Source organism: Ornithodoros turicata, chromosome 10, assembly GCF_037126465.1.
Source record: "Ornithodoros turicata isolate Travis chromosome 10, ASM3712646v1, whole genome shotgun sequence".
NCBI classification, from domain to species: domain Eukaryota; kingdom Metazoa; phylum Arthropoda; class Arachnida; order Ixodida; family Argasidae; genus Ornithodoros; species Ornithodoros turicata.
Window position 1 is genome coordinate 21324421 of NC_088210.1, and position 23420 is coordinate 21347840.

The 23420-nt window shown below is 47.4% G+C and overlaps 2 protein-coding genes across 6 annotated transcripts; both read left to right on the forward strand.

Annotated features, from left to right (window-relative positions):
* The first annotated feature begins 670 nt into the window (after positions 1-670).
* LOC135370994 (sperm-specific sodium:proton exchanger-like) lies at positions 671-14578 on the forward strand. Of its 2 annotated transcripts, none has more exons than XM_064604959.1 (24): positions 671-1298; positions 1982-2010; positions 2095-2150; positions 2644-2901; positions 2955-3092; positions 3153-3260; positions 3769-4045; positions 5355-5498; positions 5551-5801; positions 6669-6871; positions 6938-7033; positions 7101-7195; positions 7452-7512; positions 9152-9436; positions 9496-9693; positions 9754-9936; positions 10698-10862; positions 11199-11324; positions 11686-11781; positions 11854-12033; positions 12792-12929; positions 13368-13565; positions 14155-14333; positions 14397-14578. In XM_064604959.1, exons 1-23 carry the CDS (start codon positions 1260-1262, stop codon positions 14314-14316), a joined length of 3486 nt encoding a protein of 1161 aa, XP_064461029.1. In that variant the 5' UTR covers positions 671-1259; the 3' UTR covers positions 14317-14333; positions 14397-14578. The 2 variants fall into 2 exon arrangements, with proteins under 2 accessions (XP_064461029.1, XP_064461030.1); XM_064604960.1 differs by having other exon boundaries at positions 2662-2901.
* Positions 14579-15574: 996 nt separating this feature from the next.
* LOC135370292 (calcium-binding protein P-like) lies at positions 15575-23054 on the forward strand. Of its 4 annotated transcripts, XM_064604002.1 has the most exons (10): positions 15575-15629; positions 15706-15752; positions 16367-16421; positions 17298-17392; positions 18498-18530; positions 18642-18743; positions 19816-19966; positions 20026-20079; positions 21455-21568; positions 22602-23054. In XM_064604002.1, exons 2-7 carry the CDS (start codon positions 15711-15713, stop codon positions 19915-19917), a joined length of 429 nt encoding a protein of 142 aa, XP_064460072.1. In that variant the 5' UTR covers positions 15575-15629; positions 15706-15710; the 3' UTR covers positions 19918-19966; positions 20026-20079; positions 21455-21568; positions 22602-23054. The 4 variants fall into 4 exon arrangements, with proteins under 4 accessions (XP_064460072.1, XP_064460069.1, XP_064460071.1 ...); XM_064603999.1 differs by having other exon boundaries at positions 15591-15752; positions 16367-17392; XM_064604001.1 differs by lacking the exons at positions 15575-15629; positions 15706-15752 and having other exon boundaries at positions 15761-16421.
* Positions 23055-23420: the final 366 nt, after the last annotated feature.

Consider the following 23420-nt stretch of genomic DNA (forward strand, 5'->3'; position numbering starts at 1 on the left):
AATCCAATGTGTAAACTGACGTTTTAGAGGGGCGATCGCCCCACCCCTCCCCCTTGGATCCGCCACTGGTTCTGACGTGCCTTAAATTTTGATTACGATGCCTGGAATATGTGGATTCTGTAGAGCACTCAAGAATCGATGTTTTTGTTGTGCTTCTTTCTCGAAGCAATGTGAAGGTATAATCGAACGATATTTCACTGGTTAACAGGACGCGAGATTATTACGCACATTTTGTATTATACAGTAAGAATGCTTCCAGGGGAGGGGGACAAAGCGTGCAACCTTCTCACCTCTTTTCCTGGAGACTGACGCTGCAGACTCGTTGTGGACTCGAGAGGTTCATATTCTTATGACATCTGAGAAAAATCATGACCTATGATATGAATAAAGAGTGCACGATTTTCATAAGCGACCTTGAAGCTCAAGCTTGGGGACGCCCTCTGGCGCCCTTGCCGTACGCCCATGGTTGCAGCGCATTCCTACGTTATTGCGCTTCCGTTCTGTAACACTATCTGCTTTGTATATTGTTACGAGACAAGTACGATTTCATGGATATTGCGTGGAGTTGGTATTGTTACCGCAAGAGACGGTTTACTTCGCCATACCAGCACTGCGCAGCAGTATCAGCATTTCTTATAGGTAGAAAGGTTCGAGGGAATAACGTCAAGAAGGTCACGCGCGGCTGGCTACAGTGCCTCCCGAGGCTTTCGTTGGTGACGCCGTCCACTGGCAGCTGTCACCCTTACACGGGCAGACACCACGTTCCACGTGACATCACCTTTTACGCCACTTTCTACCTACGCACTGCTGATGAGGTCTCAGTAGGGCTGGAACAGCTGTCCAATGCTGGTACGGTGACGTTTCGGTTGAACTCGTATACTTACGGCATTGTTTGTTTACCGTGCACAACCCAACCGCAACGACCTAACTAAACCGTGTGAGGAGTAGGTACAATCAGTGTTCCTTAACGTGCGCCAAAGCCTTGGCAACGATCCTGTTTTCATGTGCAAGAAGCCTGGTTATCCTATATACCGATGAAGTATCTCTACATAAAAGCCGATAGACCGCCCATGAGATCTTCCTCCTCCTCGTTTTTTTTTCCTTACAAGCAAACAAACATCATCATCATTGTCACGGGTGACGAAGAGGCGGCCGAAGAAGAAGACGAAAGAGCTATTTAGACGTGCTGAGTGTGCAGAACGTCCATATCAGGAACCGACAAAGCAGCAAAGACTGCGCGATTTCGCCAGTGATTTGGAATGGCGGCAGCCGCACAAGATGCTGAAGCTCTTTCTTCTGTAAGTGCAGACTTCAAGACGCTGTGTTTCTTTTTCGTGACTTACAAGAGTGAATTCCAAGTACAGGGTGTGTGCAGCAGATAAACCTAACCGGCATTTGCTCACCTAGCTTGTTGTCTACTTAACTGATGAAGTTCCGGTGGCGCACGATGACGCATTTGTGCATGCGAAATCTACAGAAAAATCGTGGAAGCGACGAATCGTGGAACAGAGCGACGAAAACACCGCATTAGAATAGGGCGGTCATGCGCGCCAGTGCATGGTAGTGCATGGTGGTCTCAGGAGAGTTATGTGCAGGTACCGCTAGAGGCACTACCGATGAGCATCCATGTGGGGCATCGTTTCGATTTCTGCACCGATAGCTCCCCTAGCGATACCATAACACAACTCTCCTGCGTCCGCCACGTTGCCCCATTCTGAAGCACGGAGGCCGTCGTTTTCGTCGCTCCGTTTATTTGTTAAACTGAGTATATGACTTCCACAATTTTTTTTTAGATTTCGCAGGAATAAATGCACCACCGTGCGCCACCGGAAGTTCGTCAGGTGAGTAGACAAAAAGCTAAGTGCGCAAATGCCGGTTAGGTTTATCTGCACACACACTGTATACAAAAAGACAGGAGCGTGCGCATGATGATCAGGTGTTGTTAACGTGTCTTATACATTCTCGATTCTTTTCTTCACAGACATCTTCTCCGGAAGAAGCCAATGCGAGGTTAGACCTAGCATCATAAACAGAAAGATAACTAGGACTGCTTTGGCGTCGGGCAGGAAATATCACGAAATACTTCATTTTCAGTGTCGACAGTCTCGCTATCCAGGGAATGATCGCCTTCTCCCTGATAGCATTTTCTGGTAAGCCACGTACCGTTTATAAACCACGATCGCTACTAGATTACAACGACCATGTCATAATCGGCAACTCCTATGAGGAGCCCGCCCGCACGATCCGCTAGGGGCGCTACTCATCGGCCCGCGAGATCTACATCATGATTGGACAATGGACGTACGACTACCGTAGCAAACGACAGCAACAGCGCCTATGAAAACGTGCAGTATGATGGTGATACTCAATTTTAGAATGAAACATCTTCGGTGGGACATCCACCGCTTGTACAACAATACTAAGGTAAGCTGAAGTACAAAATATTGTAGAAGTTGAAGAAGCAATAACCGGACCGATGAGTAGCGCCACCGCTAGCTTCCAAATGCGGCGCTGGGAAGGGGTGCGTATGATACGGTCGTTATAATCTAGTAGGTCGTGTTATCAACAGCCAGTACCTCAAACGCTCATTGCACTGCTCCACCATAGCGTATTTATGCCGGCAACGTGGAACATGTTACGCAGGTGTTCTTCGCCTTCTAGAAGGCAAAACGAACGTCTCGCACAGCCTCGTGGTCCTGACTGTGGCAACATTGGGCTCGTACGTCATGTCCCGCAACAAAGAATCTCCAAGTTTTGCGGACATGGAGTTAGGATTCTCGCAGGGTGATGTCCTCGTAATGTTTCTTCCGGCTCTCGTGTTTCACACCTCGGACGGAATCAATTTCTACCTCTTGAGGAAATGTCTGTCGGAGATCCTGCTGTTCAGCGTAGGCACTACAGGTACCCTTCGTGTCGGTTACGTCTTCTGGTATAGCGCCGTTCTTCACTTGCAGCCATCAACACGTACCTCTGCGCGGAATATAGCATGGCAATGCTGGAGACCGACGAAGGTAGGCGATGGTCCTTCATTCTGGGAGCCCTGCAGGCCAGCTCGGACAGAGTAACCTTTTCACAGAGGCTCTTGAGCCCACGTGAGTATATACGCCATCTCGTAATATTCCTTTTATGTTATTCGATGAGATATGTTCCAGATAAACACCCCATGCTGTTGACAATACTGAACACCGAAACCCTCGTGAGCACCGTCTTATCGTGGGACATCATCAATTTTGCCTACACCCGGATTCAGCAAAATCCTAGTGCGTACCTCGAGACTCCAGAGCCAACACCACCTAGATAGAGAAAGCCTGCTTACCCAACGCCGTGACGTAACAACTAAGAGTCAGCCAATAAGGATGGGGTTTTCAACGGCCGATAGCCAATGGCGAACGTGCTTTCAGCGGTCGTAGCTATGGAGACGAGCCACCGTCAGACGCATGGGCAGCCACTGTCGTCTGCGAGTAATGAACGTCCTCGCGTACAAAAAGGAAAAAAAAAAGCAAAACTGTTCCATATTTTCTCAAGACTAATTTTCTGGAAAGTCTGTTGCACTTTCAGTCTACAGGTTCAAATTTGCGAAGTTAGCTGCAATCATTTGCGAGTTCTTGAACTGGCAGAATGGCGAATCGCTGTAGCGGACTAACTCTGACTATATGTGTCCACGTAGCGAAGGAGGGAGAGGAGGCATTAAACAGGCCTTCTGTATCTAGGTGGTGTTGCCAGAGCTGACAATCGCTAAAAGAAAAAAGAAAAAAAAAACGTCCGCAGATACGAGTATGCTGCCTTTGGTGCTGGAACTGGTCTACTCCATGACGCTGAGCGGAATCACCGGTCTCGTAATCGGCGCTGTCGTCATGAGCTTGCTCAACCGAGCCGAATACAGAACCACGTTCATCGTCATCGTGCTTATGGGCTCCGTGTATGCGACATTCTTGGTGCTACAAATTGAAGATGGATGTGGCATCCTGGGCGTCATAGCCTTCAGCACCGTTTCGAACTCTCACACGCTGGTTACGTCGACGGAAATCGAGAGCGTGCTTAGGAGGTAAGCGAGCATTCGAAAGACCGCCCTTGCCGGTTCCAGAGTACCTGTTGCGTCCGCGCTCTACTATCACAGGGGTGGCATCGATCCACTCCATAGACGAAAGCTTGCTGGGCGAACGCAATGCATTCTGGACAGGTCCTGGTCGCACGTCACAGCAAACGTCAATGCACACGTGACCTTAAAGATGGCCGCGCCCATGGTCGACTGCAACATGTCTGTAAACAAAGCGTTTACTGTTTCTGTGCACCGTTTCGTGCGTCTTTCGACCTCTGTAATTATTTTCACCCGATAATCTCGCATTAAACGCGCAGTTTTGTACACGAAGCCCCGTGCTGTTGACCCATTCCAAAGATGCGATGACGACCCGGCATTATGACACACTGAGCCAATGCGATTTACTGAGCAGAAATACACGAGCGACATCATCACCGAATATTCCAGTGGAAGAAAAAGCGAGAACACTGCTCACAGAGCCGAAGTTCCGTCTCGTGGTTGAGCATTCACACGATGCGGAATGTCGGGACTCGGGAGTGGCGTACTGCGCATTTAGCAGACGACACCGTCAGCCTGCTTTCCTGTCGTCTGCTACGGAATACCTTGTGGCTGTGTAGCAGGATATTCCACACGGTTAGCAGTGTACGTGAAGACACAACGTTGAGCGCTCGCGCTCACGTGACAGCAGAAAGCTATGACGCTTTTCGCATCTTCCGCTTCTGGGGGAATGTCCCTCGTGTGAATACATGGATAGGCTACCACGTCGCGGAAGAAGCACCGTAATAGTTTACGCTGGCGATATACGTTCATTCCTTTGCTTTATGCGAAAAGCACCCGCTTGAGGGCAGTTATGGCGGGTTTGTGTCCCATAGACGACAGCATAGACAGGCGAACGAGATGCATACATGTCATGTTCCGATCACACGTCACTGCGAACGTCGACACACTCGTCACCATAAAAATGGCTGCTCCCATTATCAACGGCTGAACCGTTTATAAACACGACGGTTGCTGTTTTCGTGCGTCGTTTTGTAACTTCTTTCTGCAATTCATTCCATCCCATAGCCTTGCAGTAAAACGCGTAGATTTGCAAATGGGGCCTCTTACTGATGACCAGCCCCAAAGATCTGATAACACCAGTCGATTCGTGTAAAACCCGTTGGTATATTGTGTGTGTGTGAAATTTTATTTCTCGCTATTAGTAGCACTAATATCCTCATCCTAGTCTTTACCAAGTCGTGACTGTCCGTAGCGAAAGATGCATGCCGTTTACATATCTACCTATTTCTTTTGCCGACACCTGACGACGGTATAGCTACTGGGAGGTCCTCCACGACATCGGCAAGGTTCTTACTCTCGTTCAGGCGTCCGTGTATATTGGCGTTCAGCTCAGCCGAAACGTCATCTGGAAAGACATGACAAGTTTCTTCATCACGTACATCGTTTGCTTCGGAATTCGGTATGCCAGTCTCCGTGCAGAGTTGGCACGATGTCAAGAGCTCTTCACGCAGGGCCATAGCCGTGGTTTGCATGCTGCCGTTCCTGACATCGGTGCACTACTCGGGGCGTTGGAAGCAGGCGTTCGTGCTCATATGGTTGGGAATGCGAGGATCCCTGCGGATATGCCTGGCTGTCTTGTATTTCACTGAGTTTAAGATGCCAGCGGGAGATGCAACCAGGGGCGTCGTCCATCTCATTGGAGTGGCATTCCTCGTGCAGGTCATCAATTTGTCCTTCCTTGAGAGCGTTCTCAAGGCCCTACGTACGTATACCCTGCTTTGTAGAACTATTTATGTATCCCAACTGCACACATAGCGATCCAATATATCAATATATCCGCGAGAAGTGCCTCAAAAGGGAACAGAGGCTAGAGAACAGAGAGAGGGTTTACAGTAGCAGAACAAGTGGGGAGAAGAGTTCAATTTCTCCTCTCTTTTTTTCCCCTTACAAGCAAACAAACAGAGAAAGATGTCGACTGGTTGGTGACATTGCATGTTAGGGCGACACAGACATAAAACAACACGTCGAAGTCGTTGTCGAAACAGAGTTACCTTTTGTTTATATTGTTTATTTCAACAGCCTCTTAATAGACCTCTCACTGTTTGTAAACAAATGACGTCATACTGTTCGACAACGCCACCAATTTGGTAGAGTTGAAATACGCTCGAAGCTAGGGGCGCGAACAAGATTGCGCCCGAAATCCACGGTCTTGAGGGGATTACGATGGTCCCTAAAAGGGATACGACCTTCGGTCCTACTTTTCTTTCAGTACGAGGCAGCAAACAAGTGCCCATTCGTGGAACCCAGTCCCCCTTTCGATTTGTTTCGGTTTCAGTCAATCTACCTTACATCATGATGACATTTCTCGGGTAGAGGTCTATTGGATGCGCAGGGGCTCTTGACACAGGGGAGCAGAGGTCTATTGTTTCGCATACTCGCGTCCGCCACACATGATTAGTAGAAGACAGTGACGCGCCCAAGGTACTAAAGCAAGAATATAGCTGATCTGTCTATGCCATCGATAATTTTGCAATCGTTTTGGTAACATGCTGTATACGGGATTCGAGGCGTATATCCTGTCTTCGTAACGTGTGCAAAGATGCTCGAATCGCAACGACGTGTCGCACAGGGCTTACAGATGACTCGTACATGGAACAGACGACGTACTCGAATGCCTTGCGGTACATCCGACACGCGACCCGGGTGGCGACAGTGGCCCAGAAATCCGAGGCCGCCTTGGAAAGAGTCGACTGGACTTGGGTCGCCAACCGCACACGGATAGAAGCATTGGACGGAACTGAAGATAATCTCAGAAAGCGCACCATGAACATGGTATTCTCACAGTCGCGTTTCCTACCCGTAGGATAGTCTTACTGGAGAACTGTGCTTTGTCCTCAGCTCGGATTAACCAAGGCGGACAGGGGAGTTCCTCAGGGCGAGTCCAGCATGAAGACGTTCGAGTTCGCAATTGAGAATGCCATACGCATTCAAAGAGTAAGATCCAGATTCTGGCCGGATTTACAAAAGCTAGCAAAGTATATGTGATCCATTTTACCCGCAGGTGAGCTACCAGAGACAGTACGTGGAAGGAATGATTCAGAAGAAGACCGAGGTTCTCCTGATCGCTGCGCTCCAATATCCCCGTGCAACGAAGACGTGAGGGCCCTTCAAATCTGTTCGAACCTTCGCGTTGATGATCAGTATGCGAAGGTAGTAAGAGAACCTCAATAGTAACGGCAAAGTGAGGGTATATCGTACTGCCGGTACCAATTGCCCGGTATCTCACGATAATCGGGTATCGTACCGTACTTCGAAGGTCACGTTATCAACAGTTCAGCGGGATCGGACGACTCTGTGTTGATGTCCCTTTTAAGTTCAGTAGGTGCTTGTACATGAAAGCATTCTATTACAGATACCTCAACGTCGACATGATCCGCGACCTCATAGCTGTGCCTCCATGGGTCTTGTGGGTGGTATGTAGAACGTCCCGTCAAATGAAAGACTTATGTCTTGTTTTGTTTCCTGTTGTTCCTTTCTGCCTGTTTCTGTGTTAATAGATCTCTCCCTGTTTGTAAACAAATGACGTCATAGTGTTCGACATCGATTTGGTAGAGTTGAACGACGCTCGAAGCTTGGGGTGAACAAGGTCGCGCCCGAAAGCCACGGTCTTGAGGGGATTACAACAGGGACGCGACCATCGGTCCTGCTTTTGTTTCAATCGGAGTCAGAGCAACAAGTGCCCATTCGTGGAACTTAGCCTTCCCCTTCCGATTTGTTTCGGTTTCAGTCAGTCGGTTTCGATTTACCAATGTCATGATGACGTTTCTCTGGTAGAGGTCTATTGACGCCAGAGCAGCTTCATTCTAAGTGATTTTCTAAACCTTTGTGCCATCCCACGTGAAACCTGACTCCTCTTGCAGCATGTGCCCAGTGAGATGTTTCTCTTCGTCCTCGAGAGAAGAGGCGAGAGATGTGCTTTTTCACCCTCTCACATTGGGGGTGAAGGAAAGACGGGTCTCCAAAGATGCGCAATGAACAAAATAAAGAAAAAAATTGTGTTCCCTCACGAATTTTTTGCGGACGATCTACCGAACGGATGTTTGTTCTGAAAATGGCTACGATATCAGGTGACCGAAAGGAACAGATGTTCTCATTGGGACAACTTCGTAGCTTGTATAATTAAAAAGTAAATTAACGATTTTTAGGTAATTAGTCATTCAACGGTTGAGCAACAAATGGCCAAGAATGTCTGCCGGGTCAGGGATGATAGAAGTGAATACAGGATCTCTATAGCCCTTATAGTTTTTTAATAAGAATGAAAAATCTGTATAAAGAAAGACACCCTGTAGAATGCCACGTGATCTAGAAGAGTGCGTTGGAATGAGAAGGTGACGGATAAATATTACGGAATACCCTCCTTCATGTGAAAAATGTTCTCGAAGAAATTGCTGGAAGAGCCCTTTATTTATTTATTTATTATTATTATTTTTTACGTGTATTATTGTTTCTGCCCGTAACACTGCAATCTCATTATACCGTTGCGCTCATTCGTATTCAGCGTCAGCGTAACTTTCCCATCGCCCATGGCAGATCCTCGAAGCCGTCGTTTTCTTTTTCTGGTAGGCTCTACCGACGTACACTCTGTGTTGAACTTTCTGTCTGGAAAATTTTCAGTATGAATGAGTCAAATTGCGCTAACCGTATACATATATGCTCGTAAACGCCAATTGCAACTGAAAAAAAAAAAAGCTTCAAAACGAAATAAAAATTAATTATTTCTTCCCGCTGCAATCCACCAAAACTGTACATTACACCAAGTGGAAAACTGTTATTATCTTAGGTATATTATCTTAGGTATCCTGCCTCGCTTTACTTTAATTTCCTTTACTATATGTTTCAGTGAAAATTGTTGCTGCCTTTAACGTGCATGCTTTTATCCTATCACGTGTTGAATTAGCAGTTCAACGCGTATAAGGCGTTGTGCACTCCTGTTCTCGTGGTGGGTCTCGCAGTGTATGGCGCGCGCCTTGACATGCAATTCACATGAGCACCTACCCTGTCTATAACTCTGATGAAGAAGCTCACATCTGGTTCCCCGTCTTTTTCCTTCAGAAGACTCTCCTAAGTAGTATCCGGCCTACTCACCAATTCGACGACACGCTAGACGAGGAGACAGAGGACGAAGAGTGTGACTTCGACCGTACTTTCCGCGAAGAAGCTTTGGATTATTTCGAACACCGCTATTACGAACTGATTGTAGCCAGCACAACAGCTAGCTTCGTGTTATGGCTGTGGGGCTGTTTTGAATCTGCTTCACGCAGTCCTCTGTGGGCCACGCTCGGAGTTGTCCTGGAAGGTGTTTACATGACTGGCTTCTTCACAGAAATCGGATTGAAGGTGAGGAGTGCTTTGAAACTGGCCGTGAATCGTGCTTGGTAACGTGGCTTTCGGCACAGATATACGTTTATGGGAACAGGATCATAGGCACGGAGTATTCCAACCAGCTCGATTTGCTACTGCTCTGCTGTTGCTCGATTCTCTTCCCAACGCAATGTGCGTTCGCGTACATGGGTTTGCCAGAACAGCGTCGGTTGGCCAACATATTTCTGGTTCTCATCTCCACACGCCTCATTCTCCTAATTGATTATATTGAGGTATGTGTCTCGACTTGCAATTTCGAGCTGGGTCATATATAGCTCTTCTCGCACTGACAGGACCTGTGGGACTTGTTATTGTCCGCGATGCACCGTTACATGGACTCCATCATATACACGGCCTACGAAACCGGACTGGCTGTTATCAAGGGCGAAGAAGAAGTTCGAGAGAATATTTGGAAGACGCTGGACGATACCCTGGCTGATAGGATACGCGTTCATGCAGGGGAGAACCGCTTAGAGGTAAGGATTCGTGGTGGCCCTCCGTTAGTTGCAAATTCATATCATGCTTGTGCGTGCTTCCCCGCTAAAAGAGACACCCTCTGTGTCGCCCTCGGAGCTGTGGGTTGCTTTCGCAGTGGTTTGGAGTGTGGAACAGCAGTCTGGAAGCGCGGTTCAGGCGGTGCTGGAGCGGTTGGACGCAGCGGTGTCAAGCGGTGTCGTAAAGCACTGGAGAAACTTGGTTAAGCCAGCGCCACCTAGGTAGATTAAGACCGCTGAACGCCACATCTCTCTCCTTCGTCACTTGGACATGTAAAGTCGACTTGAGTGTGCCAAAAGAGGGGAGTCTACTTAACGCACCCAATGACTACCTTGACTAAGTCCCCCATCTTGGGACACTTGTGACTCCGTCTCACTCATATGCTCACTCATCTTCCTTTATAGCATCTCATGAGAGAACATGAGTGAGCATGGTCGTGAGTGAGTTTTGTCAGGTTCTGGTGGTGGGGGTAATAGAAAGGCAAAGTTGAGCACGGCGCCCAAAGGACTTTCGGCTTGTCATCGCCATTCGTAATCAAAGCCTTTGACAAAAAGATCCAAAACTAATTCTCTTTCTTTCTTTCTTTTGTTCTCTTTTGGGAATAGCAAGTGGGCCTTGGCCTGTCTGACCTTTCCCCCTTTCTTTATCTTTAATAAACATATCGCCCCCCCCCCCAAAAAAAAGAAAACTAATCGGGATTACTGTGCATGTAACTAAGTGAATTTGAATTTACCCCTTTTAGGTTCTAAGACAGGTTGTGGAGGTGCACGCAAGATTCCCTGGAGTGGCGGTTGCTTTTAAGAGTAGACGGGCCTGTCAGAGTATTCTGAACGAGGTGCAGAAGGACTTGGTTCGCATTTACAAAGATGGAGACATCGATTACACAGAATTCAAGAAGATGATGAAAGTAAGTCTTTGGCACTGTAATATACATCCCCCTGCAGTTTTCGTGAAAAGCGACGACCCCTCGCGGCCAGGACGTGAAACTTAGGTCCGAAACTAAAAGTGCTCTAGCGGTAGCCTTCCTTTGCTTTTCAGAATGTACTCCCGTGAACTGATTGCTCCGGTTCTAATATCTTTTATTGAATAGCATCGTGATAACATAAGGTCGGTAATAACTAGTATAGACAGATATCTTTCAAACTTGCATGATAGCTACTCTACAAACTGACTGGTTCTAAACCTTGGCTTCGAAACGACTTGGTTCTTACTTGAATGAATGATGCGATGTGTGTACTTCCAGGCAATTCATGTATCCATGCGTGAAATCGTGAACGCTCCGTGTAGTTTCCGGAGCAGTTACAAGCCAATCTCTGTGTTGCGATCTGTCCCTTGGATGGGAAGCGACCAGCTGCGTCAGTTCCTTGCGGTGAGTTTCATCACTGGCTTTATGGGCAGTGGCGGTCCTATATAGCCAACCTCTGGGTAGGGCACGGGTGGCTTGAGATCTGCCGATGGGTCACAAAAGTAGGTCCGTTTCGGCGCATCATTAAAGTCTGTCACTATGTCAAGTACAGCGGTAATGGTGGATTGCGGGAACTAAATTGCTAAAGTGCAACGATTATTTGAAAACATTTGCAATTACTAAACACAGAAAGGAACGAAAAGTCTATTAGAAGCATAGCAGAAGATACCTTGGCGGTGTCTAGAGTCGCGGGGCAACCGACTCTCTTTGACCGCCACTCTTTGTGGGTGTTATGGGTGCTACAGGATTATGACGTTGCTTTCAGATAATGATCCGTCCCGTATCCTACGAGCCCGGTGACGTAATCATACGTTTAGATGACGAGAACCCCCTCATTGTCACTCATTCAGGAATAGTGAAGGTGAATATCCCAACCCAGTGCTTTTGGACAAGTTCCTTGATTCCCTAGATGATTTGGTGACCTGTTTTCCAGGGTTTCGGCGAAGTGGGCGAAAACGTCGACGGAGCCCTGCCGAACACTGCTTCCTTCCTATACTTTTACAGCGACGGCTACTTCGAAGACTATATAGTAGCCCCGGATGTGATTGGTGTCCTGACGGTCGTCTCGGACAAGCCTTGCGTCACGACCGTCATTGCAGAAACTGCTGTCAATGTACGTTGTATAGTGCGTGAGACAGTCCTATATCGCAGTGCTGGGTACTTATAGTTTGTAACGCATTGCCATTACTCATTACAGTTTTGTAAAGTACCACATTACTATTCACGTCCCAGAAGTCTCTAACAGGCAGCCCGTTTGCAGCCCGTACAGTGACGTATTTTAGTCTTTTACTTCGACGCACATTACCGGCGATAGAAACCGGGAGCTGCGGACGGTGACGTCACGGCTGAGAAAGGCCTGGCAGTGATAGTCGATCGTGATAGTCGATAGGACGTGAATTTAATTGAATCATTTCGGGCGTAAGGAGGAATCGTGTGGGAGCGTTTATTTTTAGCGTCGCCGTCATCGGTCCTGTCGTCTGCTCTGAATTATTAGAAATATCTTGTGGCTGCGCCGCTGGGTACTCCCCGCAGTTAGCAGCGGACGAAAGGAGTCGCATGGCCAGCAGGAAGGTATGCCTTTTTTCGCGTCTTCCACTGGAGTATTCCGGGGAATGTCGCTCGTGTGTAATGTACGGAGCGGCGGGACAGGGACGAACAATTACATGTCCATTGGACAATGACGTCAGTGATACTTTTCTTTCTGTACCGGCCGGAATCTCAGCTTCGTGCGAGTATTGGTAGGTTCTCCGTACAAAGCGCGATGCATGTCAGCAATTACACATATGTATACTCATCAGTGGTATCGTTTATTAAGCCTCTCAGTATTCACGGTCTGTTTTCGCTGCATAATATTACGATTCAACACGACAGGCGTATCAGATACCAAAGCAGCGTCTCCTGGAAGCCATAGATGTGTTCACAGAATGGCCCAGCTTCCGCTACCAGCTGTGGCGCCACATCTGCGACACATTGAGTACGCCACTTTTGCAGTCGCAGCCGCAATACCAGGTGAGGTTTGTAGACGATTCAAGAGAATCACTATTCTTCTCGTTTGCCGAATGTAAAGACTTGACTAAGACTACCATTGAAACTGAAACTAGTTAAGACAACGTCCCTAAGAAAACGTTGTTACGTAACATAGAAAAGCGCAAAGGTACATCATAAATAGGCTACAAACAGCACATTTTTGTACCTCGTCAAGAACTAAAAGCAAACCTGGTTCAATATGCCATTGTGTTCTATGTGCGCCGGTATGTACCGCTTTACATATTCTTGCGACAAAAGCTATTTACAATGATAAGGCGACACAGAAAATATGGCATACTTTTTTTTTAAGTTGCGACCTGGTATATCGTTTGTACATAAAAAAACGAGGGATCCCTTTTCTGCAACAACTTGCAACTCTGTGAACGGACTGTGCAGTGCGTGTACTACTTTCTATCACAGACGTGGCCAACAGAAAAGGTGAAGCATCGTCTGGAAAACATGTTGATGCCGAATCTGATGAACGCTAAGAGTTTTCACGTCAGCCCCGACATCGAGGATCTGTTGCTTATTCAGGGGCGCATTATGGACGCTATGACGGAGGAGGAATACTTCGCCCCTCTGTACGTCCCAAAAGAAGTCACAAGGATATTGTTCCCTGTAAGTCTGGCCACCATTTTCCGTCCGTGAATGGTACAATTAAGGGAAAATGAATGCTGAGGCCTTCGTATACGCAAGTGGGGGCTTCAAACTGAGCCCAAGGTAAATAGCGCACATGCTTCCTGCGTTCTTTCGTTGCACTGCTGGGGTCCTTGGCCCTCCGGACAAGTGACGTCAAGGGACGTGACCACGTGATTTGATCACGTGACAGTGCTATAAAAGCAATATTTTTTTCCATTCCTCTTTTATTAATTTGTACATGGTCTTGCATATGGCCACGAGCATCTTGTGGTCTAGTTAGTTAGTGGTGCAACAGACGCTCAAATTGGCCACCTGGTTTTGTTATTACCGCAACTGCGAAGTGCCGACGCCTATCAACCGCGCCGATGTGATGCGTAGTTTATGTTCTCAGGCCTCAGAAGGTTCAACCAGTTCCCGATTCTGTTTGGCCTGTACTCTTGACCATTCACCGGCTAGAGTATTCGCTGCCTGTGGGGTTTCTACTGTTCACGGCAGTTCGCCGAACTCGACCGCTTGTGTTTTATAACATGCTAGAATGCCCGAAATATAAGCTGCCTTTCTCTGGCAGGGAGAAGTATACAGTCGTCCTTGCCCAGTGATGGTCATCGTAGCAAACAAGCACTACCGCCTGCCATCAAGTATCGATTGGGAGAAGGCGGAGAGAAAAGTGAAAGGACAAGATTTATCGGACTATAGTTTTTTCAACAGATACATGTTCTCAAATATGTAAAAGGTAGCGGGTAACAGGTGGGTAGATGTGCAGCAACACAATCGAATCTCCGCCTTAAATATAAAAACCTTGTCTTACAGGTCTGAAAGTTGCGGGACATCGAAACACGGATTCCACGCTAGCATCAGTTAATTGTTTTCTACGCATTTTATTATGCACCGAGATACATAGAGCACGATTCAGCCTGAAGTATGGAACTTTTGGAAGTAACTTTACGCATGCTGAAATAAAGTCTCATATGCGTATATGTATTATTAATTTTTAATTTGTTTTTAATTTTTAATTTAAGAAGTTTATTGAAGGGTGAATTGAACTATTCTAATCCTATATACAATTTTAATTTCATTTTAATTTGTAAAATATTTTTCTTATTAAATCGATCGTTATTGTCTATTTCAGTTTTTTTTTTTTTTACTTACTTTGTAAAATCCTGTACCGTGCAGTCCAGGATTTTCTTCGAGTTTCTTTGGGTATCGAAACTCATCCGATACGCCGATCCGATGCATCATCTGCGCTAGAATTGAGTGATTGCGCGGTCAACATCAAATCAATCACTACGAAGGGTAACATTGCATCGTCGTCGTACCAGCGGAAATAAATTCGCGGGTAGCCAGCAAAAGTATTTGCAGTATATAGGAGAGCTTTCGTACCGTGTCAGTGAAGTTCAACTCACGTTGTGCGAACTTATTTTTATCGGACAAAATTATGGATTTTGCACCATTCTATATTATATAAACGGTATGTATGTGTATGCTGGTAGCCCCTTTGTTTACCCTATCACCCACATCAAAGCTAGAAGGGTACCGACTCTATATAGTATTAGATATTTTGCGCGGAGTTACTCCATAAGGCCACATGATCTCGACACGGCAATCTTGTTCCAACCAATTCCAATTATGCTGGAGCTACGTATGCATCGCAGCTAAATGAAATTCATCAGTAAAATGTAAATCTACTCCCAATTATTCCATCAATATTGAAAATATTGTTTATCTTGGATGGCTCGATCGTAAGCCTAAAAGAAGAAAAAAAAACCGCTGAGCCCATGTGCAATGTCATTTGCGTCACTTTTGCGAAGTCGACGGAGATGTATAATATCACTTAGCTTTTTAAATACAAATAACAGCTCGAACAGGTAAAAGTAGTCAGTATAGAAAACACAGGTTACATGTCAGAAACACTTTATCGTCATTGTTATTATTATAATAGACAGATGTCTTGTGTAACAAGAATCCGCGTGGAGCGCTATTAGCGCTCACGCGCATCGCTTCAGAACTGGAACCTCGCTTGAGACATTAGCGCTGTTGACCTGTGTCAGTTAGCCTCTGCCAATTCTAAACTCCGCAAGGTCATTCATATACTCAAAAGAATCCTTTTTCTCTCCTATAGCAACCATGTTGAGCCTAACGATGCAGATGGCGATTGGTACCGTCATTGTAAGTATTATGTATTACGGTGCATTTCAATACCGCCATTCCTGGAATTTGTGTGGTGTTCTCTGCTTTTCTTGATTTATGACTATTCACATTACGACACGGAATGTCCTTCTCTCCTGCAATGTCCGTGTACTATCACAAGTTCGATCGCACTGTCACGATAGCCAAGGGCACTTGCCCTAACACCTCTACGTTGCAGGGTAAGATAAAAAATCTTAGGGGACATTGTGCGGTATACTGGCCAAGGCGTGAAAAATACTGGAATCCGTTACTCGTTGGGCACATACGAAGGCCCAATTGCGCAAATGTTTGGTAAAGAGAGAACTCTCAATATTGGAATGTTCACCTGGGCGTTAGGACAGTAAGAAGGCCGCAGGATACAAACGAAATGTGTGCCTATCACATCGCCGAGACCTCCGAGAGAAGGTAGCTGTACTTCGTTGTGTACGTAGAGTACTGTACCGCAATGCCCAGGATAACATATCGGCGGCGCTTGTTCGCTGGATTTACTGCACAGTTTTCGTAAGTGAGACCTGCTCGTTGAATCTCGTATGCGCCCAATGCAGTCGTTTCATTGTTGTATTGCTCATTGTTTCTCGATCTTTCCCTTTCAGGTAGTGAATGTTATCAGCGCGGCGTTCTTCGCGCTTACGGCACACGCTGGCGCTGGTGAGAAGTGGCGAAAGCCGGCATGTTCACTGGTGGCTTTCACAGCACCTTTTGTTCACGGTGTAGTTTTGGGAGTCGTGCACACACGTATATGCCAAACTGACCCCAGCGCACTGAATACGCACAACGCAAGACCTAGCTTGATTCTGTGAACGCGCTGTGCTGTGTCTTACGACTGACGGATGAAATGTGGACACGAGGCCTATTTGAATTGAATGAGGTCGTGAGTCTGCTTATTTGCCGTTAATCTCCCTTGAAGGTACTAGAAAGCAGCAGAGCTGCCATGTCAGATAGCCTGAGCCATCAGTACATTAACGTCACAATTTTCGCCACAATTGCACCGATATTTATTTCCAAAATTAAACATAAAACTTGCGGGTAACACTGAGTCGAAGCCGCGCTCAGTACTTGTCACTTGCAAGTTTTATCCTATGGCTTGAGGTTGTGGGAACGAGATCGGAAGGGAGGTTCGTAAAATGAGACAGAATGCGTCAGTATATGGCGCCTTAGTCCGGCATCAAGTAACATGAATTTCAGCGTCAGGTAATATGAACGGCACGATGGGAGGGACGGTACGAACTTCCTCTAAAAGAGCCAAGAGAACATAAATGCTTTCACGGGAACGCGGATGACTGTTCTAACGCAGACAACGTCTTTGAGAGTTGTCGCTTGCAATGGTGTACATTTGGGACCGCTCTCTACTTTGTCAACCCCGCGGACCCATTACAAGGAATCTACAGACTCAGTACGTCCTCCATAAGCGAAAAGTAAATTACGCTTTGGCTGTTGATGTAGCAGTCAGTACGTAGCATCAATGGGATAGTGAGCCATGCGTGCTGTAACTTTTTATCTACCTATCGCACTGCATATTTCCAGGCATCGTCGGCATCTTTGTCTCCATGCTCATGGTTGCCTTGTTCGTCAGCAACATTTTCACGATGTGCAAGGCGACCCACGTACTTCAACAGGAGGTTTGTGACACCTAATTTTTGGAACTGGTCCTTGCAACTTTTGGTTTAATTGAGTTAGGCTATGAAATGAACAGACCGGCAAACGAGCGGAGCCGAGCTCCACCTTGAGACTAAGAGCATTGGATTAAGAGCCTAAGGGGCACAGACAAGAAGTAAGTGCATTGCGCCAGGGGTTGAACACGGTCAACACTAGCCTGTTGCACGCAAGGGCTCATGGGAACTCCAGAGGCGGAGGCAACGTTGCCGGTGTGCGCAGCAGCAGCGTCAGCCGGGGTGAACCATAACCGAAGCAGACGACGGAGCAGTGTCCCTCAAAGTTCCCATGCTGCTTTGCGCCGCGCACATGGTGGCGCGCGCATCTTTGTAAAATCGTCTATCAGGAGGATCCAGGTTCAACCCCTGGCGTTGGTATCCGTTGACTTCTTCGTGACTTACTTGTTGGAAATGAAATATGCAATTTTATATATATGATGCACGAGGAGTAGAAGTTAGGACTACAAGGCATGAGATACATATTCGCACAAAAAGCATGTTAATAATAATTCGGGGCTTTACGTCGCGAGATAACCAAAAAGCATGTGCTGCGCAACCTTGGTGCACGAGAGAGCTTTCAAGTTGGTCAGAAAAGCCCTTTCCCTCAGCTGCGAGTCTGTGACGTCACATCTTCAGCCCAATAGCAAGGCGCGCACCCTGTGTTCTCTTCTTTCGTTGTTTTCACGGTCGCCTGCATCACAGCCCGTACCGCGTTCACACAGCTTGTGAACCGGTCACCTTACTCCCTGCCGAGACGATTCTCGGCAGCCAATGGAAGTGCTCAAGAGAAGAAGCTGGGAGAGATCGCCGCCACTGCGCGCATTGTTGTAAAACTAATTTTCCCAGGAAATGCAGCGCTTTCCAAAGCAATTATTCCGAAGCAGGTTCCGAAGTGCAACACTGTGCGCGCATCTTTCAAACTATAGTGAGTATTTACAAGTTACAGGGGTCGACGTTTCGGCGACAGCGTCGCCTTCCATAGGACTGATATACCCCCGTATCGTGTCTTGCGTGATCGTTTAATGTTTTACCTCACAACCTGCACAGTTTCATGTTTTGTAATTTATTTCAGGGAGGAAAGCCTCCTGTGGACGTTAATCTCAAGGTAACTCTGTCTGCGACTCTTCATTCGTAGTTTTGTTTGGGTTTTTGGTTTATGGCATTGTGCGATCGAACTCTCGCTACTAGCGTCAAACTTCCCGCTTCTGTGTTGCAGGTGGCGTTAAAACCGTTGCGAACGCACCTTGCGCTGATGGCAACGACGATAGCGTTCCAATATTTTTTTACTGTCGCCTATGTGGTTTTTTACTCCGAAGAGGTGAGAAAAGGCTTCCTGCTGGTTTTCGTGCCTCAAATCACAGAAAGACGTAAAGGCGGCCAAAGTCAGTACTTCGTATGCGTTCACAAATAGCAATTGATTTTCACCAACTAATTACACTTAAAAATCACAAACCATACGTGTAACTTAATTACATTTACAGTTTTAAAAATACTTGCATTGGCGACTTGGAACATCCTTCAGAGGTCTTGAGTGTGCGCGAGCAAAGTCCACTTCTCAAATGGAAGAACTTTTTCAACCTTAGTGCGTGCGCGGGTCCTGAGTCTTCCAATTGATAGCGCACCTGCATACATCTGAAACAGGGGCGGCGGAAGGGAGGGGGGGACTACAGGGGTTACCGTAGACTCCTGTATTTGTGAAGGGAGCGCAAAATTCCCACGCAGGTGAGAAATGCCACAAACACTTTTCCTGAATCGATCAAATTGCCAGCATAGTCAACGATTTGTCGATTGATGCGGTAGAACTCACGACTACATGGCCTAAAAAATAAAAATAAAATAATAATAATAATAACGCAATACGTATACATTCAATCCATACAAGACGAAAACAAAGCATTTGCCACCTTTTGTCATTTAGACTGCCTCAAATTTTATGGACGCGGGCATGAGTTGGTGGCGGCGGTGGGCTATGGAAGGTGGCGCCGATTGGGATCTGGGGTCTCGCAGAATTCAGCACGTTGCGCCAGCCAACAGCCACAGTTGTGAAAGCATCGGATCTATATGGATCACTCATTCGCAGTTCGGCACCGCGAGGAGACGAAAAACTGTTTGGAACAGTCGCTGTTCTCATTTTCTATAATCACCATCATCATCTATACAGCCTTTTACGTGCACGGTGTGCCAGAGCCACAAGCACGGGCTGGTAGAACTAAACACAACAGGCGTAAAACCTAATATATATATATATATATATATATATATATATATATATATATATTCGTTATATATGTAATCTGGAACTGGACAGGCGTGCATCCTTTGTGTTCGCTGCTATATGTAAAGATTGTGAACCAATAACTGACGACTCAATTATATCCTTGTCGTTGCAGCCAGGCGTAAGTGAAACAAAGAAAAGGGAAGGAAAAAATCAAACGTTCATTTTTTTACGTATACTGCTCTTGTCTGTTCTCTTTATTTTAGTTCATGAATAGCAGCACTGACGAATCCGGCAGCATCACAGGCATACCCATAGTTACAAAGGTGAACGAATATATTTCTACAGGTCTGCGCTTTTACTGACCTTCATTAATCCCTCGCAGCTCGTTGTCATCGTAACTGGCGTTTCCCTGGTCACCATCTACGCTTTTATCAGTGTAAGGCTCGATTTATAGCAGGCGATCATACACGCGACCCAGCCTTGTTGCCTTGTCCTGAGTCACTGCTACTTTCTTATGGCGAATTCGGGCGCTCGTTTTGTGGCAACACTGCCTAGCGCTCGGAAATTGCTAGGCCGGCAGCCCGGCACTCGCGATGGATCACGTGACCGTTGCCACCCGAACATGAGTGCCAGGAATCCAGCGGTTCTAGACGCTTAGGTCACGCTAGGGGCATCGCGGTCGCTCGCCTTCGAGTTGCGTAGTCTGCTAATCCACGTGACCTTCGATGTGCTGCCATTGAGGGCCCTCGCTATCCTCTCGACGCGGATGTGACGACACAGTATATAGTTGGGCAATCGGCTGCCCGGTTGCTTCGAGGCCGGGCGAAGAAAGTGCTAGCTGGCAAATTCCTGGCGCTCGGAAGGCGCCACGCGAATATGCGAGATCTGGCAAGACTGGCAAGAACAGGCGGGATCTGGTAAGAAAGTTGCCAGGAAATGACCACCGGAATTCACCATTAGCAGGAACATCTTAACGGTTACCACCGTAGGAACACGACATTGGAAAACAACGAGCCATAATAGCATGCGCGTACTTTATGCGCATAGGGTCATGCCATAACGTACTGCGGGTGCAAATGCATTCCCTCCCACAGAAAGATACGACCAGCTGGAGTGGCCGAGTGGTAAGTGTGCTGGCCATGTCACGTCGAGACTGGGAGGTACCGAGAGTAGTCGAATCCAGATGCCGGCTGTGCTGTCGGGGGTTTTTCCTGGGTTTTCCTCAGATGTTTTCAGACATATGTCGGCAGAGTTCACTTAGAAGTCGGCCCAGGGCGTCAGTCGTGTCGTTGCCCACCTCTGTGAGGCCGACAACGACGGACCCTTTCAGCAGTACCAGCACCACAGAAAGATATCGGAACCAGGCGACCGAAACAAATCGGGGATAGGCGACCTCTTTATCTAGACCTACTGTGCAAGTCGTTGACCGGAAAGGACACCTATTCGCTGCGAGACAGACCTATAGGGGACGACACCGTCACCTTTCTAGTGTGGATAACACGCCGGCCGATGTTCGGAGTTGACGGTTCTTTTCCGTAATTTTTGTGTATATTTACCGGAAGATCACTTGTGCCGCGATGGTACGACACTGTTCGGTTCCCCAATGCTTCACCTACTGCACTGAACGCGGAAAATAAACGTGTAAAAGCAGACGACGCGAGGAAGCTACCCACACTACGGTAGTCCATCGTTTCTCCGCAGCCGCCGACACCATTCGATCTCGCAGCAAATATTCTGCGTTACCCTCCGCGATCGCGTTGAGGATCGTCAACGTGGGAATAACGTAAACATGTCTACTCTTTTTGCTGAAGGGCTTGGCGCTCATTTCTCTCTACGACTATTACATATGTTCGAAGAAGAGTGGCCGTCTGGGTGGACGACCAGGGCCGGCTGCAGTGTCGACGGCTCCACTTACATACTATCCTGTAAGTATAAATTTTCAAGTTCTTCGAAGATGCATCACAAATCATGTCTTCTAAAATGCGCCATGTATACCTGCCATAAGTACACTGCAACTCCAACTTCGATAGTCCTTATAGCAGGAACCGTTACGGCCTTCTTACGGTTCCGTCCCATAATAGGCTATTACACACACTTGCAGCCAACACTCAAACATGTTCTAAAAGGTAAACAACATCTTATACCTTGAGACGCGCTCACGCACCGTTGTATTAGGTGTCCACGCTCTCTCTCACAGTCAATGCTGCTGTGGCGCACAAAGGTGTTGTGAGGCCGAGAAGGCAAGTCTGAAGGAACCAGACGAGTTATTCTGGCGGACATGCCGTCAGACTGTCGAGGCAGGGCAACCAAGTACAGCAAAGTGCCGTCAGCCGCTGCAAGTCCTCTGCCATTGGGTGTCGTCATTTGGGGCTCGCCCGCAGGCTTCTTCTTGAGCGCTTGGGTGGCATCACACCAAAGAAAGAATTAAGAAAACACGCAGCAGCAACAACAAAATATCGCGCTCTTCGCGTATATGGTGAGATGGGTCCGGGCCCACGTCGGGTGCTAGCTTGTTACTACTTCAAGGGTCCCACGGGGCTCCATTGCAGGCCTGATCCACGCTACTTCGCATATGAACAGCCACAACTGACAAGACAGGAACACAGACCGACGCTATGGTTCCATGGCACGAGCTTTTATGCAGTGCAAATCGCATCATTATGCTTTCCAATGTGGCAGTCGTTGATCCGGTGTGGGTCGATTTCCGATTTATACTGGACGTCACGCAGCAGAAAAAAACGTATACATATACCGCAGATATTTCACAACGCAACCGAGGGCAGCTATATAAAACAGTGCCACTGTACTACTGATACAGTGACTGATACGCTGTACAATATATAGAGTCTTTCAATTGGTGCTACTGGCAGCATGCTAATTAAGCGCTAGTACTTCAAGCATGTTTCTGGCGCCTAAGGACAATACTGATCTGGTACTCTATTTCTTCCTTAACTTCAGGTAGCGATGCAGGCAGCTCAATATCAGGCTCCAATGATGTACCCTGGCACTGTAGGTCAGGCTCCAATGATGTACCCATCTGGCGCTGTAGCTCAAGCTCCGATGATGTACCCACCTGGCACTGTAGCCCAGGCTCCGATGATGTACCCACCAGGCACTGTCGCTCAGGCTCCAATGATGTACCCACCTGGCGGTGAAGCTCCGTACTATGCGAACGCAATGATGCCCCCGTATGGCACAGGCTACCCTGGACAGTACCCCGGACAGTACCCTGGACAGTACCCTGGACAGTACCCAGGTCAGCAAGCGGCCTATCCAGATGCGCAGCAGCCAACCGGTGTGGCTCCAGGCGCCCAAGGACCACCGGAGGAATACCTCCGCCAGAGGAAATAGAGCAAACGCGATCTCCGTTGTTGTATCCTACCAAAAACTATCAGCAAATACCATGTAGCAGTTCTATTTATTGTTTTCGTTTCTCTCTGGGGGTTGTGCGCGAAATCCCCCTAAAAATGTATAGTCCACGTGTCAGGTGCTTGCTTCTGAACACCGACGCGTTGAACACCAGCGGAGAAGGCTCTGTAATTATTACAGAGCTCTTTCCCGTTCTCTGTACGAAATATTGGACTGTCTGCCGTTGGGCAGCGTAGATTTTTCAGATTTTCAGATATACTGCACCCTCATGGTACGATGCGTCCCACGTGTACGACGTGCTTGCTGCACTTCACGCACGAACCAGGAGTGCAAATATAGCTCTATCGCAGCATGTGTAGAGGAGGTTTCAACCACAAGAACCTTTTCATACCCTTCCTTACAAGTACC